The following is a 24803-nucleotide window of genomic DNA, read 5'->3' as shown; positions in this document are numbered from 1 at the left end:
TCGTGTTTATACAACACCCTAAATTTGAACACGGCTTTAATTTTTAGCGTGTTGTTCGGACCGAGGTCAACCCACCTTAACGTTTGCTGTTATACTAGAAATCACGATACCGTGTTATACCGGAAGTTTCATCAACACGCAGTGCATGCTAGGATAAAAGGTCAAATCGTTGATCGCTTGAATTGGCTGGGTTGTCAACAATCATCGTCGCCTCCGCGCTGTCCGATGTATTCGCGCGGTTTTTACCATTTTCATTATTGTATTTGTTCACGTTTGCATTGTTGTTTATTTTGTTCTCGGTTCATTTAAATTAATAAAAGTTATTTTAAGGGTTTCATTGTTTCATCTATACACTATGGAAGAAGATGCCATTTTTGCGATGTTATTTTTTATTCTGTTTGGAGTGGGAAACGATAGAGGCCTACTACCACTACGAGTTGGCCCCACTAGGCTAGCTAGGCGTAAAGCTTGGTTCCCACTAGAACGTAACGCAAGGACGTACACGCAACGCAAGCGTTTTAACCAATGACAAGCGAAGTTATAGACAGTTAGCAATCACAAGCGAATAAAGCATCGATTGTGATTGGTGGTCAATTCACTTGCGTTGCGTTACGTCCTTGTGTTGCGTCGCTAGTGCGTGGGAACCACGCTTAAGACGTGGTAGGATGATTGCTGGCAGCGAAGCAGCAATAAATGGGCCCAATCTTGTTAGCAACGTCGCATGACATGATTGATATTACGACCTGTTTTAACGAGAGGTCAAAATATACCATGAGGACACTTCCAACACGGTAACGGCGACCGGGAATCCACCAAATTTTAGGATTCAGCCAAGTAGCCTTTTTTGCAATTAAAATCTCATTACACGGAATCTCTTTGTTGTTATACAACACACTTCTCGTAGGCGTGTAGAATATGCGTGTAATAGCGTGTTGTATAAACGCGCCCTAACATGTTTATAATATTCAGAAATCATGAACATAATATTTGTAGACTTGTTGTAGTTATCTAAATGTCTTTTAAAGCCATGGTTATCAACGTGATGCAATGCAAGTGATTACCAATCACAAGCGACATTTTTCGGATATATCGCATTGTGGTTGGTCAAATTACTGGTGGCGTGGTTACATCCGTGTGTGAGAACCAATGTTTAAATTTGTACATAATAGGCCATTAAAAATGTTTAGGTTCAAGTCTTCTTTCTCATCAAATTTTAGATCTGCAGATGTTTTAAACTTTTACAATAGTTTAAATAAAATGTTTGCATTCATTGAAAAATATTGATAAGATCATTTAAAAATGATTGGTCGTCAAATGCTGGGTGTCTAAAGAAGCGACTAAACTTTTAAAACTATAATTTGTTGGTTATATCACAATAGCTTACAATAGTTCCTCATCAAAAATTCAAATCCTGGACCTGAATTTAGCATTCTCTTTTTTCAAGTTCAATGCTCTTGAACCTAATACTGTATATTGGGAATTTGCCTTATTGCCTTGAATGTATTTACACACTATTTAACCAAGGTGTTCTTGGCAGAAAAATACTAAGGGCCGGTTCAGATGTATAGAATTTCTTGTATATAAATATATAAATTGCATACTTGAATTTCGAAACTTAACCTCAAGATACTAAAAGTCAATGATTTTGAATCACCAAATCAATTTAAAATCATTGATTCCTGGCAACTGACCAGTTACAGTAATGCAAGGTGACGTGTAGAAAAGGCACTGTATCATGTACTGTACCTCCAACACAGTAGTTTCAATTCTCTATGTATCATTGAAAATACGGCTTTACCACGTTGAAACACCGGTTCTCGTCAGATCACCGAAGTTAAGCCTGGTTAGAGCTTGGATGGGAGAAGCCCTTGATCAATGTTAGGACCAATCAAGGTGCTTTAAACAGTCCTGGCTTTGTTTGTATCAAAACCTGTTAGTGGCGTTAATTATCGCTGTTGGTTTCGATTGAATAAAATATTTAAAAAAACTAGACATGTAACTCGTCACTTTGACGAGTTTGGTTATCCGCCGCGCAAGTGGTGCAACATTAACATTAAGGGGATAGGTTGAGGACAAAAGGAAGTGTTCACGTTGGCATTATGACCTGAACTGAAGAATATGATATGTTGTTATTGCTGAATTTTATTATTTAAATTCATATATAGTATACACAGTATAATCTGTATCCATATCACATACAGTAACATACAGTGTAGAATAGGTGAAATTACGGGACCCGCTATTTATTGCAATTTTTAACATGTTGACGGTTTTAAAATGAAACGCGAAGGTAGCAATTCCGAAAGGAAATTATCTCAGCAACAACGTATTAGCGCGTAGAATAAATTTGAATACGTGAAATATTGATGCGCGCTCTTTTAAATGTAATGAATTATGACGCAAAAGATGAAAATACGACCTTTTTTATTTAACTGGCCATATGATGACGTCACAACATCCGATTGACAACATTTTTACATAATTTCGTATCTGCAATCCAATAGCTTCCAGAAAAAGTTTTAATCGTGATTATCACATTTTATTCTTACGAGCTATAACAGATTAAAATTTACTGTAAAGATGAAATTGATGCCACACGTGATTAAAATTTTTAGGCATGATGACGTCAAACAAATTAAAATATTTTTATCTCATGCGAAAGATAGTTGATTGACCTAGACAATATCAAAATCGGGGTGAAAATGGAAAACGAATAAGTGGAGATGCGCTCTATTCAATGTGATGAGCTATGACGAAAGATACAAAAATCCTAAATTTTATATTCGCGTGGCCATACGATGACGTCACAATGTCCGGTTAGCCATATTAATACCTGATCCGATATCTACAACTCATCTACTTCCAGAATATGTCATCCACTAAAAGTTGACCGTCTAGTTTAGAAATTACGACTGTTTTAAAAAAGGCATATTTTAAACGAATTATTTAACCTTTTCATAAAAAACGCGCGCAAATTGTCCAATTCGACGTGCTCGTATGACGTATCTTTAAGTCAAGATTGTTTAAAATTTGGTAAAATTACTAGAAAAGGCTGGAAAAACATAAATCACGCGGAAAAAATACGTTTTCAATGCTACGTGCGCACCGCACACGTAAAAATGTGCGCACGCGTGGGAATTTTTGACATGCTTAAAACGACATGAAACGCGTAGAAAGTTGATTATAAATTAATTTTGCGCATTTTGAAATTTTAAATGCGCGTGCGCGCGTAACTTTGTGTAAAACACGCAATTTTTTTTCAACAGAAAGTTAGCGCATGATATAAATTAAACTTTTGCAAAGTTTCACTTTAAAATGTTATTTGGTTTTCGACATATGTTAAATACCAGAAAATCGTTAAATCGCGCGTACGTCACGTTGCGCAATTGTAAACATCATGAAAAGCTTCGCTTGACGACGTTACATAAATGTCAAAATGTTAACATAGTTAACAAAATGTTATGTTTGCAAGTTTTAGAGAAAAGCGTTACACAAAAATCATACAGAAAGAAAGAAGACTAGACATGTAACTCGTCACTTTGACGAGTTTGGTTATCCGCCGCGCAAGTGGTGCAACATTAACATTAAGGGGATAGGTTGAGGACAAAAGGAAGTGTTCACGTTGGCATTATGACCTGAACTGAAGAATTTGATCTGTTGTTATTGCTGAATTTTATTATTTAAATTCATATATAGTATACACAGTATAATCTGTATCCATATCACATACAGTGTAGAATAGGTGAAATTACGGGACCCGCTATTTATTGCAATTTTTAACATGTTGACGGTTTTAAAATGAAACGCGAAGTTAGCAATTCCGAAAGGAAATTATCTCAGCAACAACGTATTAGCGTGTAGAAGAAATTTGAATACGTTAAATATTGATGCGCGCTCTTTTAAATGTAATGAATTATGACGCAAAAGATGAAAATACGACCTTTTTTATTTAACTGGCCATATGATGACGTCACACCATCCGATTGGCAACATTTTTACATAATTTCGTATCTGCAATCCAATAGCTTCCAGAAAAAGTTGTAATCGTGATTATCACATTTTATTCTTACGAGCTATAACAGATTAAAATTTACTGTAAAGATGAAATTGATGCCATACGTGATTTAAATTTTAAAGCATGATGACGTCAAAAAAATTAAAATATTTTTAACTCATGCGAAAGATAGTTGATTGACCTAGACAATATCAAAATCGGGGTGAAAATGGAAAACGGATAAGTGGAGATGCGCTCTATTCAATGTGATGAGCTATGACGAAAGATACAAAAATCCTAAATTTTATATTCGCGTGGCCATACGATGACGTCACAATGTCCGGTTAGCCATATTAATACCTGATCCGATATCTACAACTCATCTACTTCCAGAATATGTCATCCACAAAAATTTGACCGTCTAGTTTAGAAATTACGACTGTTTAAAAAAAGGCATATTTTAAACGAATTTTTTAACCCTTTCATAAAAAACGCGCGCAAATTGTCCAATTCGACGTGCTCGTATGACGTATCTTTAAGTCAAAATTTTTTAAAATTTGGTAAAATTACTAGAAAAGGCTGGAAAAACATAAATCACGCGAAAAAAATACGTTTTCAATGCTACGTGCGCACCGCACACGTAAAAATGTGCGCACGCTTGGGAATTTTTGACATGCTTAAAACGACATGAAACGCGTAGAAAGTAGATTATAAATTAATTTTGCCCATTTTGAAATTTTAAATGCGCGTGCGCGCGTAACTTTGTGTAAAACACGCAATTTTTTTTCAACAGAAAGTTAGCGCATGATATAAATTAAACTTTTGGAAAGTTTCACTTTAAAATGTTATTTGGTTTTCGACATATGTTAAATACGAGAAAATCGTTAAATCGCGCGTACGTCACGTTGCGCAATTGTAAACATCATGAAAAGCTTCGCTTGACGACGTTACATAAATGTCAAAATGTTAACATGGTTAACAAAATGTTATGTTTGCAAGTTTTAGAGAAAAGCGTTACACAAAAATCATACAGAAAGAAAGAAGATTAAGAAAAAGATGATGATTTCGTACAATCACAAGAGGTTATCTAGTCTGGGTTCCAGACGGAGTTTTGTCTTAATATTAGTTAAAAGATAAATATTTTGGCACATATGGCGTTTCATACGTATACTACTTGATTTTGGATACTCCGTCTGGGGAAACACGCACAAGTCACGTGGTTTGACACCAAGAATTCTTGGTGCATACGATTATCCGGTTGACTAGTTTCAGCTGCATGCGATTGGCTACTCTCTCGTACACCGTTTAAATATTCATATTTAAGAATTTCAAAGACTCAACAAATAAGATGATGCGCATGCGCTATGTTACGTTTAGACAATGTGTACTTGGGTACATTTATGAAAGTTCTGAAGGCTAGAAATTATTTTATATGCCTAGTAGTCTGGTAAACATTTGATGGGATCTTTGAAACATGAAAACTCGTCTTGATATATGATAGGCTAGCTTCTCCGCAAATCAAACATTGAATGGATCATTTATTACGCGGAGATAATTTTGATTTAATTCCCACCCAGACCCTGTCCTGTTCTGTGTGGTGGTGTAGCCCTGTTGTGTGCCGGTGGTATGTAGGCCTACTTCATTGGCGTTTTATTTGGCAGGTCATACGTGCGAGTTGAGTAGGACCTACGAAAGAGGCCTAGGCCAAGGACTAAACAATTAATAAACAAAACAACTTGGCATTACTATTTTATATTTCAACAGTCTCGATCGTACATTAAGCACTGGTAGGCCTACGTACTCGATCTCTTTCATTTTGAAACAAAATGATCATTGGTTGATTCGAAATCCATATTTACATACCGCCCGCCCCATATAGCCAAATACGGTATGATAACTACGTCATTCTTATCGTATGTTTGCGGTCTGCAAATCGATTTCTATACGTGTTTCACAAGTCTGTATTTTCAGACAAAAATCGCGGTCGAAATAAAAACAAATAAATAAAAAAAAAAGATAATACAGACTTGGGGCAAGTCTAGAGGTTATCCTGCAACTTCGTTGCGGATAACCAATGATGATTTCGTACAATCACAAGAGGTTATCCTGCAACTTCGTTGCGGATAACCAATAAAATATTTTAGTTTTCAAAAGTGCAAGGCATGCGAGAATGGTATAATATATCTTATTTAAGATAAAATCTGTAGGTGTATTTTTATTCAAGGCATGACAAGGTAAACAGTGAGTGTCGCCAAATGTTTTCCTGTTCTTTGTTATGTGCTGTACTATTTTATATTTAAAGCAGTTTAAACCCGTTCTCTCTTTTATTCAATGCACTCCTTATTTGAACGTAAACATTGACTTCTCGGTCTCGGTAAATGTTTTCCTTTAATCATTGTTATTTCTGTGTAACTTGGTACAAACCTGTTGCTCAGGTCTTCTATTTATCCAAGACTAATTATTTAAAAGTAGATTAAATTTGTTAAGAAAAGCCACCAATTGTTTGTATAATACCCAGGGTAGTAGAGACCAATGAAAGGGTACAAATTGTACAGTTAAAGATGTATTGTCACCCAAAAATATGAAAAATGAAAATTAAATTAGACTTTGAATATGAATTTTATAGTTTTAATAGTTAATCACTTCTGTAGAAAAACGAAAACAAGATTTAATACATATTTTGACAGTATTTTACACAATTTTAAAATTTTCACAACAAACCACAACATAAAACCATTTTAAAAGCTGAGATGTAACTGTATGTAGTCTAGTACTAAGGCAAATCAAACAATTATGAAACATAGAGAAAATTGTAGATCAATATTGGAATGTATGATTCCTGTTTCATCCTTACGATTAAACGTGATCTCTTTTAGGATACCATTTTTTTTAAGGTGGTCTGAACATACTGATGAACTATATTGTTTTAATGCCTTTGTTTTTATTTACTAGCATGTACGAGTGATGAGTTTCGATGTTATGATGGACAGTGTTTAAACAGAACTCTTCGTTGTGACATTAATCCAGATTGCCAAGATGGCTCTGATGAGATGAACTGCAGTAAGTGTGTAAATTGTTTTACAGTAAAACCATGGGGCAATGAAGTATCTCCTTATAAAGGGGTTGCCATACTTTAATGTTAAATATATACAGTACATTATTGTGCCTAGTTAATTGCTGTACAAACTACAAGAAAGTTTTCCCTAAATAGGGATGTCCCAAGCAGTGTTTCTACCCTATTTCATTATTATGGATAATGTGTTCCAAATGTTTCCCATATCCTTGACCAGTTCATCCCAGATTCTTTTGCATATGCGACTGCAACTTTATTTAAAATCTGGATACAAAACGTTTTGTACACTATGTTAAAATTGGCTGAAATATGTGGTTGATTTTGAAAAAGAAGAGTTTAGAAATTTGAATTTATGAACAAACTTTAAATTTGCATTTTTAGTTGTAAATCCAATATGTCAAATAGCATGTGCATTAATACAGCAAATTGAGGGGCATCTCTTTAAATGTAAAAGCTCTCTAATACCTGATTGATATCTAAACCTTGACCCTACAAATATACGTAGGCCTACTATTATATTAAAAATGTTACAATAAAAAATGTATTTTTAGTACCTGTTTCTGTTACATAAATTCAAATATAAACTGTATTTGAACATTTTATTTAAAAATAAATGTATACACAAGCGAGCTGCATGGCTGTCCTTCTGGGTTTAGCAAGGCTTTGAAGGCCATAGTTGACCTGCAAATTTGCAAGCTACACACTGGTCTTTTGGGGCTGTGTAGTGACCTTTGATGTATAAAATGTTTTTTTTATGAGAATTCTATGCAAACCATACAATGTATGCAAAAATTGTAATTGTTATATCCAGTGTTGTTCAGTTTTCATGATAAGCTAACTAGTTTTGAGGATTTTCTAATTTTCTAGTGTCATCAGGTTCCAGGTGCTTAACAATTTTCCTTTGGTCATCAATATCATGTCCTCATTACTACACAAAATATGATGCACACAGGTGGTCAATGTGATCCAATGCAATGGTGGATATAATAAACACTTTTTTTATTGTTTAGGCCCAGAAGAGTGTGGCTCTACTCGCTTTGCATGCACTAGTGGTGAATGTATCAGAATTGAATATCGTTGTGATGGTCAAAATGACTGTGTTGACGATTCAGATGAATTTGATTGTCGTAAGTGAAATCCTATATAAAAAATATTGCAATTCTTTTGTACTGTAAAATTATAATAAAATCAATTCATGATAACTACAGAACAGGTTTTTGAAAAAATAAATGATAACATTAGTTTTACCAGGTTTATTTTGAAATATCATTTTAATAAGTTCTCTATGTGATGATTTAACGTCCAGCTAGAGCAAAATAACTGGATCAATTAACTTAGCTTCCTGATCCAAAGCTAATTTATTTTGATGTTTGTGCAGTGCCTTCTGCCTCTGTGAGCTCAAAACATAGCCATCAGCTGCACAAGCTTGATGGTCTAGAGGTATGAGCACCAGGCTGTTGATCTAGAGATCATGGGTTCGAATCCAAACTGAGAAACTATTTCTACTGAATATAATATACAGTACAGTAGAATTACGCCATAGAAGAGAAAAACAGCTGAACAATTAATATCTGTTTTCTGTTGTCATAGAATTTCGGAATTGTACCGGGAAAGAGTTCAAGTGTGATTCAAAATTGTGTATACCAGATAGCTTCTTATGCGATGGATATGATGACTGCACTGATGCTTCAGATGAAAAACACTGTGGTAGGTTTTTATTATGCTTACAATTTAGTTTAATATGTACCGCAATGGTTCAATTCATTTCATGAATCGTTACCTAGATAAACAAACAACTGTCTATGTCTGTGAATAATAACATCAAGTTGTACATATGGATAAAGCATTGAATAAAAATTAATGTATTCTGTTTTCAGGAATAACATTTTTTATTGCATTGAGACATGTTTCTGGTATACAAACTACTGTACTTCGTGATTTATTTCTCAAATAACAACAGCTTCTAAGAAAATATTTTAATTTGAATACAATTTCTTTTAGGCCTATTCTCTCTCTTTTTTAAAGTTTACCATAATCACATGTTTTGAAGAGTTGTTCCTTAAACTGTTTCTAACATATTATGATCTTAATCTATAATTATTCATTCAACGGAAAGTGATGTTGGAAAAATATGGTTTGTTCCCAGCTCTACTATATAAAACTTTGGACCCAATTTACACTTAAGATTTGGGCTGGCCCTTTGGTTGGACACAGACCTACATGACCCCTAAGGTAGGCTCAGGACCAATCAATTAAATTTTGGCCGATTGTACAGGATTGATCCAAACTTAACTGTAAATTTGGTCTTGTTACTAGCTAGCTAAGTGTGATTGGTGAGATATAATTATGGTGTTGGCAGGATTTCCAAAGGGGTTTCAACATTTTATTTGAGGTTCATTGCACTGAGAAAGGTCCAGGTGAAGGCTATTATTAAAGTAGTAGCTAGTATAAGTCTATGCCAAAAATAAATTTATTATTTTATGCGTTTTGGAGGATAGTAATATTACTGGAAATGTCTTTTGGATGCATTTGAATTTAAAAAAAAATATAAATAAAATAAAAAATAAAAATAAAATAAGAAAATATTCTAGTGGAGAATTGTTTTAAATAATGAAATGGCAATGTAAAAACATTGAAAACATTGATTTTTATAGTTCGAATTTTATCAATTGTATTATACTAGTGGAAGAACATGTCGATTATGTACAGGTACTATACCTTGATTACAATAATTTGAGAATAAATTCATTTTGTACATTCCTTACTTTACTTTGTCCTTTAATTATCATCAGATATTCCAGGGTTTTCATGTTTTCCTGGACAATGGGCGTGTCATAGTGAGCTGAAATGTATATACTTGGCTGACCTTTGTGATGGTCAGTCAGACTGCAGTGATGGGGAAGATGAACAATCTCCTTGTGGTAATTGTTGTTATTTATTGCACAAAATACTCATTATATTATTCAAGCATTATAATGGACAAAAAAAAATCATTTTTATATTATTTATTTTTTTTGTTTTATTTCTTAAGAGCTCTGTCTACACTAAGTGTAACAAAAGTGTAATGTGCCCAAATATGGTAGTGATATGACGACGTCATGTCCATATAAAATGGGCACATCACAGTTTTTGTCACATAAAGTTTGATAGTGTAAATAGAGCTTTAAAGAATGTAAAGCTACATTCACACTTGTTTGTTTCATGTAACAGAAGATGGCGCCGTTCAGTTTTATATCAATTTTTTGTAACTATATTTATCAGAACAGGAAAAAGTGTATGTAGTTTGAGGAAAATTGATCTGACGAAAATTGACAGAATCATTCTGACAAAATTTACATTTAGTGTTAGATCATGTTTCAGTTGAACAAGGGTCAAATTTTATTTTATTTTTTTTTATAGACTCGAGGAACTGTGGAATACTCGGCTGTCAGGTTGGTTGTCACTCATCTCCAGAGGGCGGTCTTTGCTACTGTCAACTTGGGTACACTTTAAACACCACCACTAACGCCACATGTATAGGTCAGTTATAGTCATTTTATTGCTTAAAAAAAGTTTTATTGTTTTTAACATTTCTTAATAATAATAATAATAATAATGTTCTACAGTATTATTATATGATTTGCATTTTTCATAATACCCATCTATTTGTTCCCTTAATAGAATTTGGTATAAATCAAGTCTATATTTCCCATCATTTCACATGAAAGTAGGTGTCCACTGAATAGGGTGTCCCTAAGGATTGGTTATGTTGAACGAGATTATATATTACAGTATAGACATATTGTAAGAGGTTATGACATTGTTTTCACCTTTAAATATATCCTGTACTCATAATTATTTGTATTTTTTGTTTTTTATACAGATTTTGATGAGTGTGAAAGCTGGGGATTTTGTGAGCAACACTGCGTCAACTCACCTGGTTCATATACATGTTCCTGTATATCTGGCTATACATTAAACAGTGACAACAAATGCATTGAAGATGGTGAGAAATTGATGTGTTTTTTTGTTAAAACTCTATGTAAATTTCAGTTGTATTGTATTGAAATATTCTATTTATACTGGGCAACCTCTTGAGACAAAGACAGGTCTCCCAGAGGGCCCAGTTATAAGCAGTTACCGTGATGTACTAGTACACTGAGGTAACCCCCCTACTTGTCTCGAAAGATGTACTAGGTTCACATGACCTACGGTTTATAGTCTATATCCGAGAAGACTCGTTCTACCACCAGAACCATGGAGCGAGTGAGCCTCGAACACTTGCCGATGTTATGGCTACGTCTGGTTCCACTGTCTTAACCACTCGGCCACTTACTCACCGATTATTTTAACTTTTTATTAATTTTCTGTCATTTCATTTTGAATTGTTAAGCCTATTGAGGCTTTTAGCATAATCTATATATAAATTTACGTAAGGGCAAAATTCGGTAAATCGTGCGTTATTTCTAGAATGTTCACTCGATGGTATATAAAGTTGGTTCGTACTTTCGGTACTGATTTTAACCACCTGATGTAACCCTGTTTACTAATTAAATTGAGTTCGATAATTAGTTATTGACGATTAAAACGAATTTAGGTTCAACGATTTGCCCCAAATAGGGGTGTTTTCCGATCGTGGTATACACTGTCTAATGGATGTCAATTTGAAAAATACCCGCACACAATAATACGAGGACACTTCGCATTTTCCTATCTCCTCCTGCGATAATTGTTTTTAATAGCTGAAAACCGGTTGAAGAGTTCGAGTACAGCATCATAATGTTGAAGACAGGCCGATTTTCTTTAAAAAATGCTATTTTGATACACGTAATATACGTTTTTACAAATGTATTGATTTGTGATGAATGGAACATTCCAAATTATTTGGTTTAACCATACAGGTATAGATTTAGATTTATGGGCCCCCTTGGAGAATAAACATAAATAGTATTGCAATGCTGTACAATACTGTTAAGGTATTAACCACTTTTGATCGCAATTTGAATCGCAAATTTCTTACTGTGAGTGTTGGTACTGTTAGATATAATATAAACAAATATACAAATAAACTGTATTACTGTGAGTGTGGGTAGGCCCTACTGTTAGATTATAAACATATAATATACAAATAAATAAACGTTATTACTGACAGTTGCTTCTCAACGTTTGTATTAATAATTTAAAAATATATAAACGTCGTAGGGTGTATCGTTACATGTACTTTACTATTTCATTCGACTATGACAGTGAGAGTTTTAACAAAGTATTAAATCGTAAATGTTTTACTGTATTTAGTGGTATATTATTTATAGGCCTATAAAACATTAAAAACAATATTTCGTTACTGAGTGGATAGGAATATATTTTAAAATGTTTCCTCTTTGTACCTATCTTCTTCCCCCATCCCTCAACCCTTAGGCCTAATGTTACATACAAAACACAAATTGGGTTTGTTTAAATGAGTCCAAATAAAAAAATTTGACTCATTTTGTTTCTCTCTCGGAAGTAATTCCCAGGGTGCTAATTTTGGTTGACTACATAAATCATTGTGTATATTTATTCGTTTCTGTAAACGACAATGTATTATAGTCCTGCAGTACGTACATTTGAAATCTCCATTTTTTTCTCACTGGAAATACTGTGTATTCGAGAACCATCTGTGGGCACGACCTAGATGGTACGCGAGCGAAGCGAGCGTGCCATCTAGTACTGTAAATGCACTATATAAGCCTAAATTATTATTATTATCTTCAAGTTTTCCAGCTTTCGTAAGTCCTTGATTGACACCAAAGTGGTGATGTCATGGACAATGTCACTGTGGAATAATAAAATTAGCAAACATGTTTCGTTGTTGCTCCAAACAACATAAACTATTAAAACAATTTAAAAATGTTTGGTGTATATCTGATATATATATTTTTGTATCTCATATCCATAGAAGAGTCTAAAACATCCATATTTGTATATTAATATATAACATTAATATTGCTGTTGGGCCAATGTCCTGCTTATTTTGATTTTGTGCCTTGATGGTATAAAATATTTTTGATTCCCATAACACAAACTATACATTACAAAAGTAATGGAAGTTTCACTGCTATTAACAATTATGGTCTATTTCCTGCTTTATTCCAAAGCTCTGTCCACACCATAAAATCTTTCAAAATAGTTTGACAAAAAAAGTGTGATGTTCCAAAATAGGGTAGTGATATTTCCAAATATGGTAGTGATATTGCATCATGTCCATATATGGGCACATCACATTTTTTTGTCACATAAAATTTGATAGTGTTGACAGAGCTTTACTGGGAACTTCAATAGGATTTTCTTTTTATCACGTAAGCCTCCCATCTGTACGAGTGTCTGTTCTTATATGTAAACACAGTGAGGGTTTTGGATGTAGGGAACTTGTTGCCCGCAATCTTCCTCTTTTTCAGACCTAGAACTTCATTTACTTTGCCTGAGGATTAATTTAATCTATTTTAAACATGTTTCTATTTCAAATTCATCTTTTCCAGATTTTCATAATCCTAAAAATAAAAATTGATCTTGACCTCATTCTTGGGTATCATGCCCTGAGCTATATTATTACTCTGTCTGATCAAGTATGTTATTCTTATAACCTGCCAGTTTGGGTATAATAATATAAATTATCTTTATTGTGTGTAATCAGTAAAATCTATATTTGACTTTTTGGTCAGATATAATTTGAATATAACATAGTATAAAACTGACTCCAAATGACGAGAGGCAAAAGCCATGATTCAACATTTTGATCTTTATTTGATCATTATCAGGAATAATCGAAAAAAAGATCGAAACATTGAATCATGGCTTGCCTCTCGTTATTTGGAGTCGGTTTTCAACTATGTTATTTTAACATAATCATCTATTGGTTAATTTGAATATGTAATGTATTTTGACAATAAGGAGATAATGTAGTAGTATAATTGAAATTACAATTATTTTGATATATATACAAAATATAGTTCTTACTTTAAACTATTATTGCTAATTAAAAACTATTAGATTGAATGATTCTATTAGTCCTAAACAGTTTTATTAAAAAAATTAACTTTCAAGAGGCAGCAAACAAATTTTTAAAAGAGAGAAAAAATCAAACAGAAACAAAGCATAACATAGAGTATGTCTGGTACTATTACATTTTAATCTCTCAATTAAAATATATCAATATAAATAAAGCAGTATATTACGAATGTAATAGTCAGTGTTATTGAAATAAGACAGCTATTTAAGAAGAATAAGGATGAAGAATATTTTAATGTTTATTTTATTTCAGCTCCAAGTCCCTATGTCATATTTTCTTCTGGTACATCTATCTACAAAACAAATTTAGATGGAACTAACAAACGAGAGATATTACAGGGTGTACGAGCTATTGGTTTGGATGTTGATTATGCTAATGATAAAGTTTATTGGACAGATAACACACTAGACCAGGTAAGACCTAAGCAGCAAATCATAGTGAAAACAGATATTTAACCCCTTCTTGGTCAATTAAAAATACATTATATAATATATAACATATAGTATAGTCAAATTTTCTATATATTAGTGTTTATTTAAAATTGCTTCATAACTAATTTATTCTCCACCTTCTATTCTTTTTTTAACAAATTTAAAAATTACACCTAATATTATAGAATGATGAAATATAACCTTTCATCATTCACCTCATGCCATTATTTGTACCATTACACAAATATGAAACATCAATTTTGTTTTATATAAGAAAAAAGTACTATTGAATGACCGTTCAGTAGTGCATACTATTGCATGCCATGTGACCCACAATCGTCCGATAAAATGAAAGGAATTTATTTAGGTGTTATATATATTTTTTATCCAATGAGAAAAGTTTATTTGTAGATATTTGGTTTCTGGTTTGAGTCTGGATTTACCATAATTTTGAGCCTTATCAGTTTCAGGAGATACCCTATTAAGAGGACACTTTGTTAAGTCCAAAAGGTATACTCTTTAGATAAATAGATTTCTGTCATATGCTACTGCAACATTTTTTTTCTCATTTTCACAATTTTTACTAACAATGACAATAATAGGATAGGTTTATATGTTGACAATAATTTGTTAAACTAGAATTTGTATACTGCATTAATTAAGATAGTTCCCACGGTTAAGATAGTACTTGACATTGTTTTTAAAATGGGTTAAGTCCCCATTTTAGTATTGACTTTATTAAAGCACTCTTAAAACTTAATTTCTGTTTAAAATGTCAGCATCTTATTCTTAATTGGGATTATTTCTATTTTGTTAAAAAATCCTTAGATTTTTAGAAGTGATCTTACAAATCCTTCGGCTGAAATGATAATGGATCTTGGTCGATCTGTTCCTGAAAACGTTGCTGTGGACTGGATTGGACAAAAGCTGTATATTGTGGAGAGCATATCTGATCGGGTTTTTATCTCGGAGCTTAACGGCACAGGTCAAAGTTCATTAATAATTTCTCAACTGGAGCAGCCGAGAGGATTGGCACTTGATCCCACTGTAGGGTGAGCTCAGAAGTTAATCATGATTAAAAATCTGTTTTAGAGATCTTTTACAAACATCACGTATCATATTTCTGTAGGCAATCCATAGAGATCTGTTATGTATGTACTGTCAGCTTAACTCTTGTGGGATTATTTTTTCAATCGATTACATCGTCTCTCCAATTTATATTTCATCATTCTGTATTCAATAAACCGTTGTTTATAACTCTTCTACTACGCATCCAAAGTTGGAGCACTGCCTTTTTTAATGACCTACCTTCCCTTGCCTATAGTCAATAGAGAGGATTTCGTTATCGTATTCGTAAGGTTGCGAAACCTCCCTTTTGTCAATGATTTACGGATAAATATGGATTAACTGAATAAAAATATATATTTTGCAATAGTAGGTATGTACTCTTGAATAGCGAGTTGATTACAAATATTAAAACATTAATATAAAATTTCAAGGAGAAAAACATTGATATATTAAATTTAACAATATTATTATATATAGACTAAGAACATTATAATACAAAACCACATACAATCTCATTGAGATATAAACAACCAAAAGTTGGTCTTTGCATTCAACTTACTTTGATTATTTCCTACATTGCATTCTATTCATCGTTCCAAAATAGTGTAGCTGCTGTTGTTTTTTTTTACTGACCAATCACAGCAAATGCATATCAAATGGTGCCCAACTATAATTTCTCCAAAGATTTTTTGCAAGGTTTGCGAATGTATGTCTAAAAACGTGTAATAATTCTGAAATATCTAAATATGTTTAAAAATTTAAGTTTGAAAAGGATATTAAAAAGAGGTTTGGTTGTTGAAAAGAAATTTTAAAAGGAAAGTTTGATACAGGTATTATTAAAAAATCTTTCATGAGCACAATTTTAACAATGGTAATTGTATTGTACAATGTACGAATAGACCTTTGAGGTACTGTACTGTAAAAGAAATTTCCCAATTTTGCAAATCAAAACAGATGTGATATTGTTGTACAATGCAACACAATAATTGAGATACAGTACTGTACAAGTTTAGAAAAGACATGTTTAATTTCTACCTTGTTGATTGAAGCAATTTGCTATTATTATTAGGTTATATGCATTATCATAACCAACACTTTTTTAACTGGTGGCCATATTGTGGAATTATTTTTGCCAAAATCTGCACACCAAACAGTCTTTACGACATGAAGGAATCTTTAAGCTTGGTTCCCACTAGAACGTAACGCAAGGACGTAAACGCAACGCAAGCGTTTTAACCAATGACAAGCGAAGTTATAGACAGTTAGCAATCACAAGCGAATAAGCCATCGCTTGTGATTGGTCAATTCACTTGCGTTGCGTTACGTCCTTGTGTTGCGTCGCTAGTGGGAACCACGCTTTAGAGGAGATGAAAGTTGTTGTATAGGATATCTAATCCACTGTGCTTTGAGGTTATTGTACAATAGAATATTCCTTACAGCCAACCTCTATTCATTAAGGGGACTCTTTGTTGGTTCTCAGAAGTTCTAATGTAGGCCTACTGTTACTGTATAGAGTGCAAATCTATTTACAGTATCTGTTTTATTTAACTCTTTTTTGTGTTAAAAAAATTATGTATTAAATTTATTTTAATTGTGTGTAGTGAACAATATACAAATAAACAAATCCAAGGTACTTACTAGAGAAAAATAGAAATGGATCACAAGAAAAATAGAAGTGGTTTGAGGATAATAATAAATGGGACAGATTAATTATAAATAACTGTATTAAAGGGTTTGACATTGAGAATTAAGAATCAGCTCTAGCCTAGATCAAGATAGATTTACAGATCATTATGAAATTTAAACTTGAAGCAAAAATTTGCCTTAAAATCAATTAATATGATATGATATATTTACTACTCGGTAGTTTAAAACATTCCAAGTAAAATTCATGTCATTAGATACTCCATTACGCCACCAAACCCTCAACCCCCTACATGAGGGTGATTAAAGTTTAAAACATTCCCAGTACAATTCTGGTCATTTTTAGAGACCACTACCACAGCCCCAACAACCCTATGATACCCCCTTTCCAACCCCTTCCTCAATCCGCATTCTCCTTCCTTCCATGTATAAGTGCCTAGTGACTATTTTGCCCATACATCCTTACATCATCATTTGTGGCACATTATTTTATGATAATAAAAGTTTCTTATTCTTTTTTTTTAGAATTCTACATTGTCTTTTATATTTCTACCCTTTTGTTTTAGAATGTTTATAATTTAATGTTTTATTTATTTCATTTCGTTTGAGTAAGTACCCATATCAGTTATATAACACTGCTTTTCCAAATGAATCTAAATGCTGGTGTTTCAGATGCATTTTAACAAATTATTTTTTTTGTTATATAATAAAAAAATATTGCCTTAATTCATAAGTTTCACAGTGAACTTCTATATACAAAAACTAGATTTATATAATTATATATATATATATATATATATATATTAAATATTTTAGCATAAGCCAATAGATGGTAATTTATTAAAATGTTGTGCTTCTATTGTTGAATACACATGTTTTATTAATTTTGTTTCCAGATACATGTTTTTAGGAGATTATGGATCACAGCATCGTATTGACAGGGTGTACATGGACGGAAGTCACTTCTTGACACTTGTTGACACCAGGGTGTACTGGCCTAATGGAATATCATTAGACATGGCAGCGAAACGTGTTTATTGGGTTGACGGAAAACTAGACATTTTAGATTCTGTCACTTACGATGGTTTAAAAAGGTGATTTTGCAAAATACAATGCTTCGGGACATCCATATACGGAGCACCATTATTCAGGGCACACCCTTATTTAGGACACATATTTATTCAGGGCACACTCTTATTCAGGACACGCCTTTATTCAGGGCACACCTTTATTCAAGACATACCTTTATTCAGGGCACACCCTTATTTAGGACACACCTTTATTCAGGGCACACTCTTATTAAGGACACAGCTTTATTCAAGGCACACCTTTATTCAGGACATGCCTTAATTCAGGACACGCCTTAATTCAGGACACACTCTTATTCAGGACACACCCTTATTTAGGGCACACCCTTATTCAGTGCACCCTTATTCAGGAAACACCTTTATTGAGGGCACACCCTTATTCAGAACACACTTTTATTAAGGGCACACCTTCATTCAGGACACATCCTTATTCAGGACACATCCTTATTCAGGGCACACCCTTATTCAGGGCACACCTTTATTCAGAGCATACCCTTATTCAGGACACACTTTTATTCTGGGCACACCCTTATTCGGTACATACCTTTATTCAGGGTACACCCTTATTCAGAGGAATCACTATTAATGAGATACTTTCCCATTCAATTAATAAAGAGCAATTACTGTAGAACTTTTGGACAACTCTATTCAGGAGACACCTATTAAATGGAAACTTTCACATGAAACTTTCTATTAAGAGGACACCCCTATTGGGGATACACTTTATTTGGTCCCAAGGTATCCCTTAACAATACTTACCTTAAATAATATAACAGCTGGGTCTTTTATTTTTGTCTTATATTCTTGTCAATTTATAGAATGAGCCTACAGGTATGTGATATTTTTTATTATCAAAAGGATATTGACCAATCCTAGGGTATCCTATAAACTGTAGATGTGGGAATGATATATGGGCATTGATGAAAGCCCACTTGCCAAACTAAACTCAATTCTTGGTTCATGGATATATACAGGGTCGGTGACATTATTATGAATACTAACAAAACAGCATAAATTAGAACAATACACTTGAAAATGGCCATACGATGAATAATTTCTTGTTAAAAGTAATTGAATATTGCATAAAAGATGAGCCATATTATGTGGACTCTCTACACGGTGTATCAGTCTTTGTGCTATATGCACTGGAGTTGACTCTATAGTTATGTAACATCACACAATTCCTTGTATATTCCTTTTGTGTTTTCGTTTTTCAATGTACAGTACATAACTTTATATTTCCAACACATGTTTTTTCATTTAGTATTTCAAAATATAAATTTAAACAGATATTATACTTAATTAATTTTCAGACAAACAATTTACAGAGGAGGTAGTCAATTGCCGCATCCATACGATGTTTCCGTGTTCGGTCAATATGCCGTATATTCAGATTGGACTGACCTCAATATCAATAGGATAAATAGATTTAACCTCACCAACAGCCAGAAGTTAGTTTTACATCAATCAACTGGCAGTATAAGACCGTATAGTGCTAAAATAATACATCCAAATAGGCAGCCCACAGGTGAGTAATTATTTATATACACCACATAGTATCCATTTTATATATGTACAGTACAATTTCCTTAAATTGGTTTAATGTTACTGAGCTATGGTTAAAGATGCATGAAACTTAAAAAAACAAACCCACATACAATTCATTACCACTTGCAAGCGATAAAAAAGACACAATGTTTAAGAAATGTGTATTATAATTATTCTTGATGCTTTATCCCCTTCTTAACTAGAGGTTGGATTACCATGAGCTAGAATGCTACATCATGGAAAATTTAAATGCAAACTTTTTAACACTATCAGACTTTATGTGACAAAAAAATGTGATATGCTCATATATGGACACGATGATGGCATATTACTACCATATTTGGGCATATCAAACTAGTTTGATAGTGTAGACAGAGCTTTAAATTGCATTTTGCTCAGTGGCTAACATTCAAAATTGTCTGTGCAGGTATCGAATAATTAGTCTAGTTTTTTAAAGCTTGGTTCCCACTAGAACGTAACGCAAGGACGTAAATGCAACGCAAGTGTTTTAACCAATGACATGCGAAGTTATAGACAGTTAGCAATCACAAGCGAATAAGCCATCGCGTGTGATTGATCAATTCACTTGCGTTACGTTACGTCCTTGTGTTGCGTCGCTAGTGGGAACCATGCTTTAGTTTTGTCTGTGAGCGTAAAGCCTAGCACATGCTATGCTTCCGAGATTCCCCCTTTCCATTCTATTTTTTGTCTTTGTACTTTATGTATGTTAATTATTATGTGAATGGAAATAAAGAAGGAAACAAACATGAGAACATTAGCATAATTTGTTTGTCATGCAAGTGTGTCTATTTCTAATTAAGATAGTATGGTACTTGTATGCATTTTATATATTCTTAAGTCTAGTCTACACTATCAAACTTTATGTGCCAATTTTATACGGACATGATACCATATTTGGGAATATTACTACCGTATTGGGGCACATCATACGTTTTTGTCAAACTAGTTTAATAGTGTACACAGAGCCTAATATATAATCTTGGTTTCAGTGTCAAACCCATGCGGAACAGACAATGGTGGATGTTCACATCTTTGTATTCTATCGCATCTATCTTACAACGATGATCTTGGCTATCGCTGTCGATGTCCTAATGGGTATCAGCTGCAGTCTGATGAAAAGACATGTGTCTGTAAGTTCATCATCTTTACCTGCTATTGACTGTTTTTGTATTTAAGACAGAGACTAATCCCATTGAAAGTACTACATTCAGTTTCTGACAACTGTAGGCTTCCGCAATGTAGAGTTAATTGTCGCCTAGTCCTAGAATATTAAAAGCACCTATACAGTGGAACCCCTCCTTTGGACACTTATTCAACACTAAGGACAGAGTGGGGGGGGGGGGGGTGGGGATTTGTTGGAATCCCAAAAGTGTCCCCTTAATGAATGTTCTACAGTTTAATGAATTTTGTGTTCTTTTAAAGACTTGCAGGATTTCTTGTTGTATACAACACCAAACACTGTTAACGGAGCTGTAAAAACACCAGACTCATCAGCTACCGATGCTATGCAACCTCTGAGTGTAAGAAGAGGATATATAGTTGGAATAGACTTTGATGCAGCTAATGAGTATATCTACTATTCAAATTCAATAGACAACACGATATACAGAGTGAAAAGAGATGGAACAGGTGATGCTACTTAGAATTAAGCTCTGTCTACACTATCAAAATTTATGTGACAACAAAATGTGACATGCCCATATATGGATGGAAACGATAATGTCATATCACTACCATTTGAGTTTGTTTGATAATTTTCAGTAATACAATTTTACCACACACTCTAGTGTGGTTATAGCTATGTTCACACTGAAAAATCGGTTTAATGTTTAAGAGTAGATTCATTCACACTAATCATTTTGGATTCTGTACAAAACGTATGTCTGTTTTCTGCAGCCACATAATGTATAATGTAGGTATTCAACATGTCACTTGTTTTTACCTTTCTTTTGCATAAAATTAATATTCCCCCTAGGTCATTGTTTCTCCTATAGACATTGTTTCTGTCAGTTTTCTCTCAGTCTGTTGAATACGTCATTGAATAGATGAGTATCACTATGGCGGTTTGGTGGTAGACATAATTGCTTACCAATCTCAGGATCTTTGGTTAAAATCCTGTGATAGTTTCAGACATTTTCTCTAAGTCAGTGCAGCACCACTATCTAAAGACTTACATCGTATAGGTGTTCCTAGCCTGTAATTTCTGAGGCATATATTGTCAGGATATTGCAATAAATAAAAAAATTATAGATGATGATTTATAATATTCTTTGCAGAGAGTGAATTAGTATTGGCAGCTCATAACTATGCGATTGCAGGCCTAGCCTTTGATTGGACGACCAAGAACCTCTACTTCACAGATGATACTCTCAATACAATTACTGTAATTAGAGTCGCAAACTTAACTCAAGTATACCAGAGGACACTGATCACCCAATTACGAAGTCCTAGAGCGATAGCTATTTACCCTACGAAAGGGTTAGTATACAAATGAATACAAATTTGCACTCACATATAGCGATAAATGCACTGTTAATGTTGTATGGGTTCAATAGAGTAATTATTGAATGTCATGTGACCTACAATTCTCAAAATCAAATGACAAGAATAATATAAAAATTTGGCCAGCTTCGTCAACAAATCAATTCTTGATAGGCCTAAAATATCCAATAATTAAATAGGAATATAATAAATATAATATTAATTTAATATTTTACAAACATGTACATGTGCAGCACTAAAATAACATGCTTTGGTCTATGCACATTCAACATCTTGAAAGTGTCATAGAACATCTGTTGAAGCTAAACTTTTATTTGAAATGTGAAGTCTGTATGTATACATTTTGTTTAATTAGACTGATGTTCTGGGTCGATTATGAACGACCTGCTGTTATTGAGCGCGCTCTGATGGATGGGAGTAGTCGTGAGGAGATTGTCAACACCGACATTGGACGGCCGTATGGGTTGACTCTGGACTACTCTTCTGACAAGATTTATTGGACAGACAATCAAGTAATTCATTTTAAATTAAATTACCAAGGAGTTAAGCTCTGTCTACACTATCAAAGTTTATGTGACAAAAAAATGTGATGTGCCCATATATGGACATGATATGACATCATATCACTACCATATTTGGGCATATCCAATAATAGAGGTGTGAGTGAGTGGCCAAGCGACTAAGACAGTGGAACCGTAATTACATAGCCATAGCATCGGCAAGGGTTCGAGGCTCACTCGCTCCATGGTTCTGGTGGAAGAACAAGTCTTCTCAGATAAGGACTATAAACCGTAGGTCCAGTGTACACATCTAGCTCATGTTTACTTTAAAGAACCTAGTACATCTTTCGAAATGAGTAGGGGGTTACCCTGGTGTACTAATACATCACAGCCACTGATCATAGCTGGGCCCTCTTGGACACCATTCTTCTAATGAAGAGGTTGCCCAGTATAAATAAAATATTTCAATAAATTAATTTTCCAGGAGTGTTCTATTATATACCATACCAGATGCCTGGGGCATAGGTATGGTGGAAGAGTCCTGCAACTGGAAATGCCAAACTTTTGGAAAAAATTTTCTTTTATTCCTTGAGCTAATAATTTGATTGTATATATTTATTGCAGCTGAATAGAATAGAGTGTGCATCACTAACCGGTGGTAATCGTCAACAACTTGAGGTAGCAAGTATTGCAAACCCATTTGGTATTACTGTTGATGATTGTGAGTATGCTGTATCAATTATTAATAATAGATGCTTTTATTCAATAATAATACATGCATTGCTTGCATTTATGATTTTACTGTTGAATGAACTAAATTAACAATCAACTTAATATAGTTTTTCTTATTGCCAGATGGTTAATCTATTTAAATAAACAATAGTCATACAATGTGTTGTTAAAAAATAAAGAACAAACTGGCTGCGTTTTGTATAATTAAAGCTTAATAGCTTTAAAGATTGAACATATTGTTTATTATAAACTACTTGGATCCCAGAATGAATTGTTCAATACAGTAGATCAACTATATACAATTGTAGATCTCTATTGTTGAATGGGCAATAATATAATAGTGGTATAATATTATAGAATAATAGAATTTTCATTTTTATATAAAACCCTCCTGTTATTGGCGAATTTCTTTTGCGGTTGGTTGAGTTTGGAAATAATTTTTACCTACTGTATTTTTATTGAGTTAGAAATTTCATTTTTATCCATTTTCTAGTAGGACAAATTTGACAAAATAAATCGTAATTTCAAGAATAAAATAGTTAACATGTAGTCTGTTTTTTTTTAAGCAGGATTCTGGTTTATATATGTTCTTGAATAGATATTTACTACTGATTTTACACTTTCAGCTTTTGTATACTTTACTGACTCCCGAAGCAAGTCAATAGAGCGCATTAAAAAGCTGATTGGTGGATACCAGACAAATGTACATTCTTATTTGGACGACATTCTAGAATTGAAACTATACAGTACATCGACACACACTGGTACAGCTATTATGATGATAATATTTTAAACAATGTCTTTAAAATAAAATTATACTTCCTTCCCTGGATATGAAAAAAAAATCATATTATTCTTTGTGGTATTCAATATAGATATTATCACTATAATATCTCTATGAGTATGGTAAAGAAATTATCAAAATAATATACTGAACACACTGATCTTCTAAGAGTTTTTGTCACATTAAAACATCACAATTAGAATAAAATTATACTTCCTTCTCTGAATATATAAAAAAATCATATTATTTTTTGTGGTATGGAATATAGATATTATCACTATAATATCTCTATGGGTATGGTAATGAAAATATCAAAATGATATAATGAACACACTGATCTTTTAAGAGTTTTTGTCACATTAAAACATTACAATAGTTTGGGATAGGATAC

General features: G+C 33.2%; 1 protein-coding gene across 1 annotated transcript in view; it reads left to right on the top strand.

Moving 5' to 3' along the window:
- Window positions 1-24803, top strand: part of LOC140040867 (low-density lipoprotein receptor-related protein 2-like) — a 121847-nt gene that overhangs the window by 13821 nt on the left and 83223 nt on the right. The window contains exons 2-17 of the mRNA XM_072087113.1: window positions 6947-7054; window positions 8078-8194; window positions 8658-8774; window positions 9860-9988; window positions 10467-10586; window positions 10930-11052; window positions 14347-14507; window positions 15354-15577; window positions 18134-18331; window positions 19639-19853; window positions 20884-21024; window positions 21317-21523; window positions 22171-22372; window positions 22752-22908; window positions 23521-23617; window positions 24255-24392. Of these exons, the coding sequence (XP_071943214.1) occupies window positions 6947-7054; window positions 8078-8194; window positions 8658-8774; window positions 9860-9988; window positions 10467-10586; window positions 10930-11052; window positions 14347-14507; window positions 15354-15577; window positions 18134-18331; window positions 19639-19853; window positions 20884-21024; window positions 21317-21523; window positions 22171-22372; window positions 22752-22908; window positions 23521-23617; window positions 24255-24392 (2454 nt within the window). The remainder of the gene's footprint in view (window positions 1-6946; window positions 7055-8077; window positions 8195-8657; window positions 8775-9859; window positions 9989-10466; window positions 10587-10929; window positions 11053-14346; window positions 14508-15353; window positions 15578-18133; window positions 18332-19638; window positions 19854-20883; window positions 21025-21316; window positions 21524-22170; window positions 22373-22751; window positions 22909-23520; window positions 23618-24254; window positions 24393-24803) is intronic.

The sequence above is a fragment of the Antedon mediterranea genome, chromosome 2, assembly GCF_964355755.1.
Source record: "Antedon mediterranea chromosome 2, ecAntMedi1.1, whole genome shotgun sequence".
Lineage (NCBI taxonomy): Eukaryota > Metazoa > Echinodermata > Crinoidea > Comatulida > Antedonidae > Antedon > Antedon mediterranea.
The sequence above is the reverse complement of the archived record's forward strand: the minus strand, read 5'-3'. Positions and strand labels throughout refer to the sequence as shown.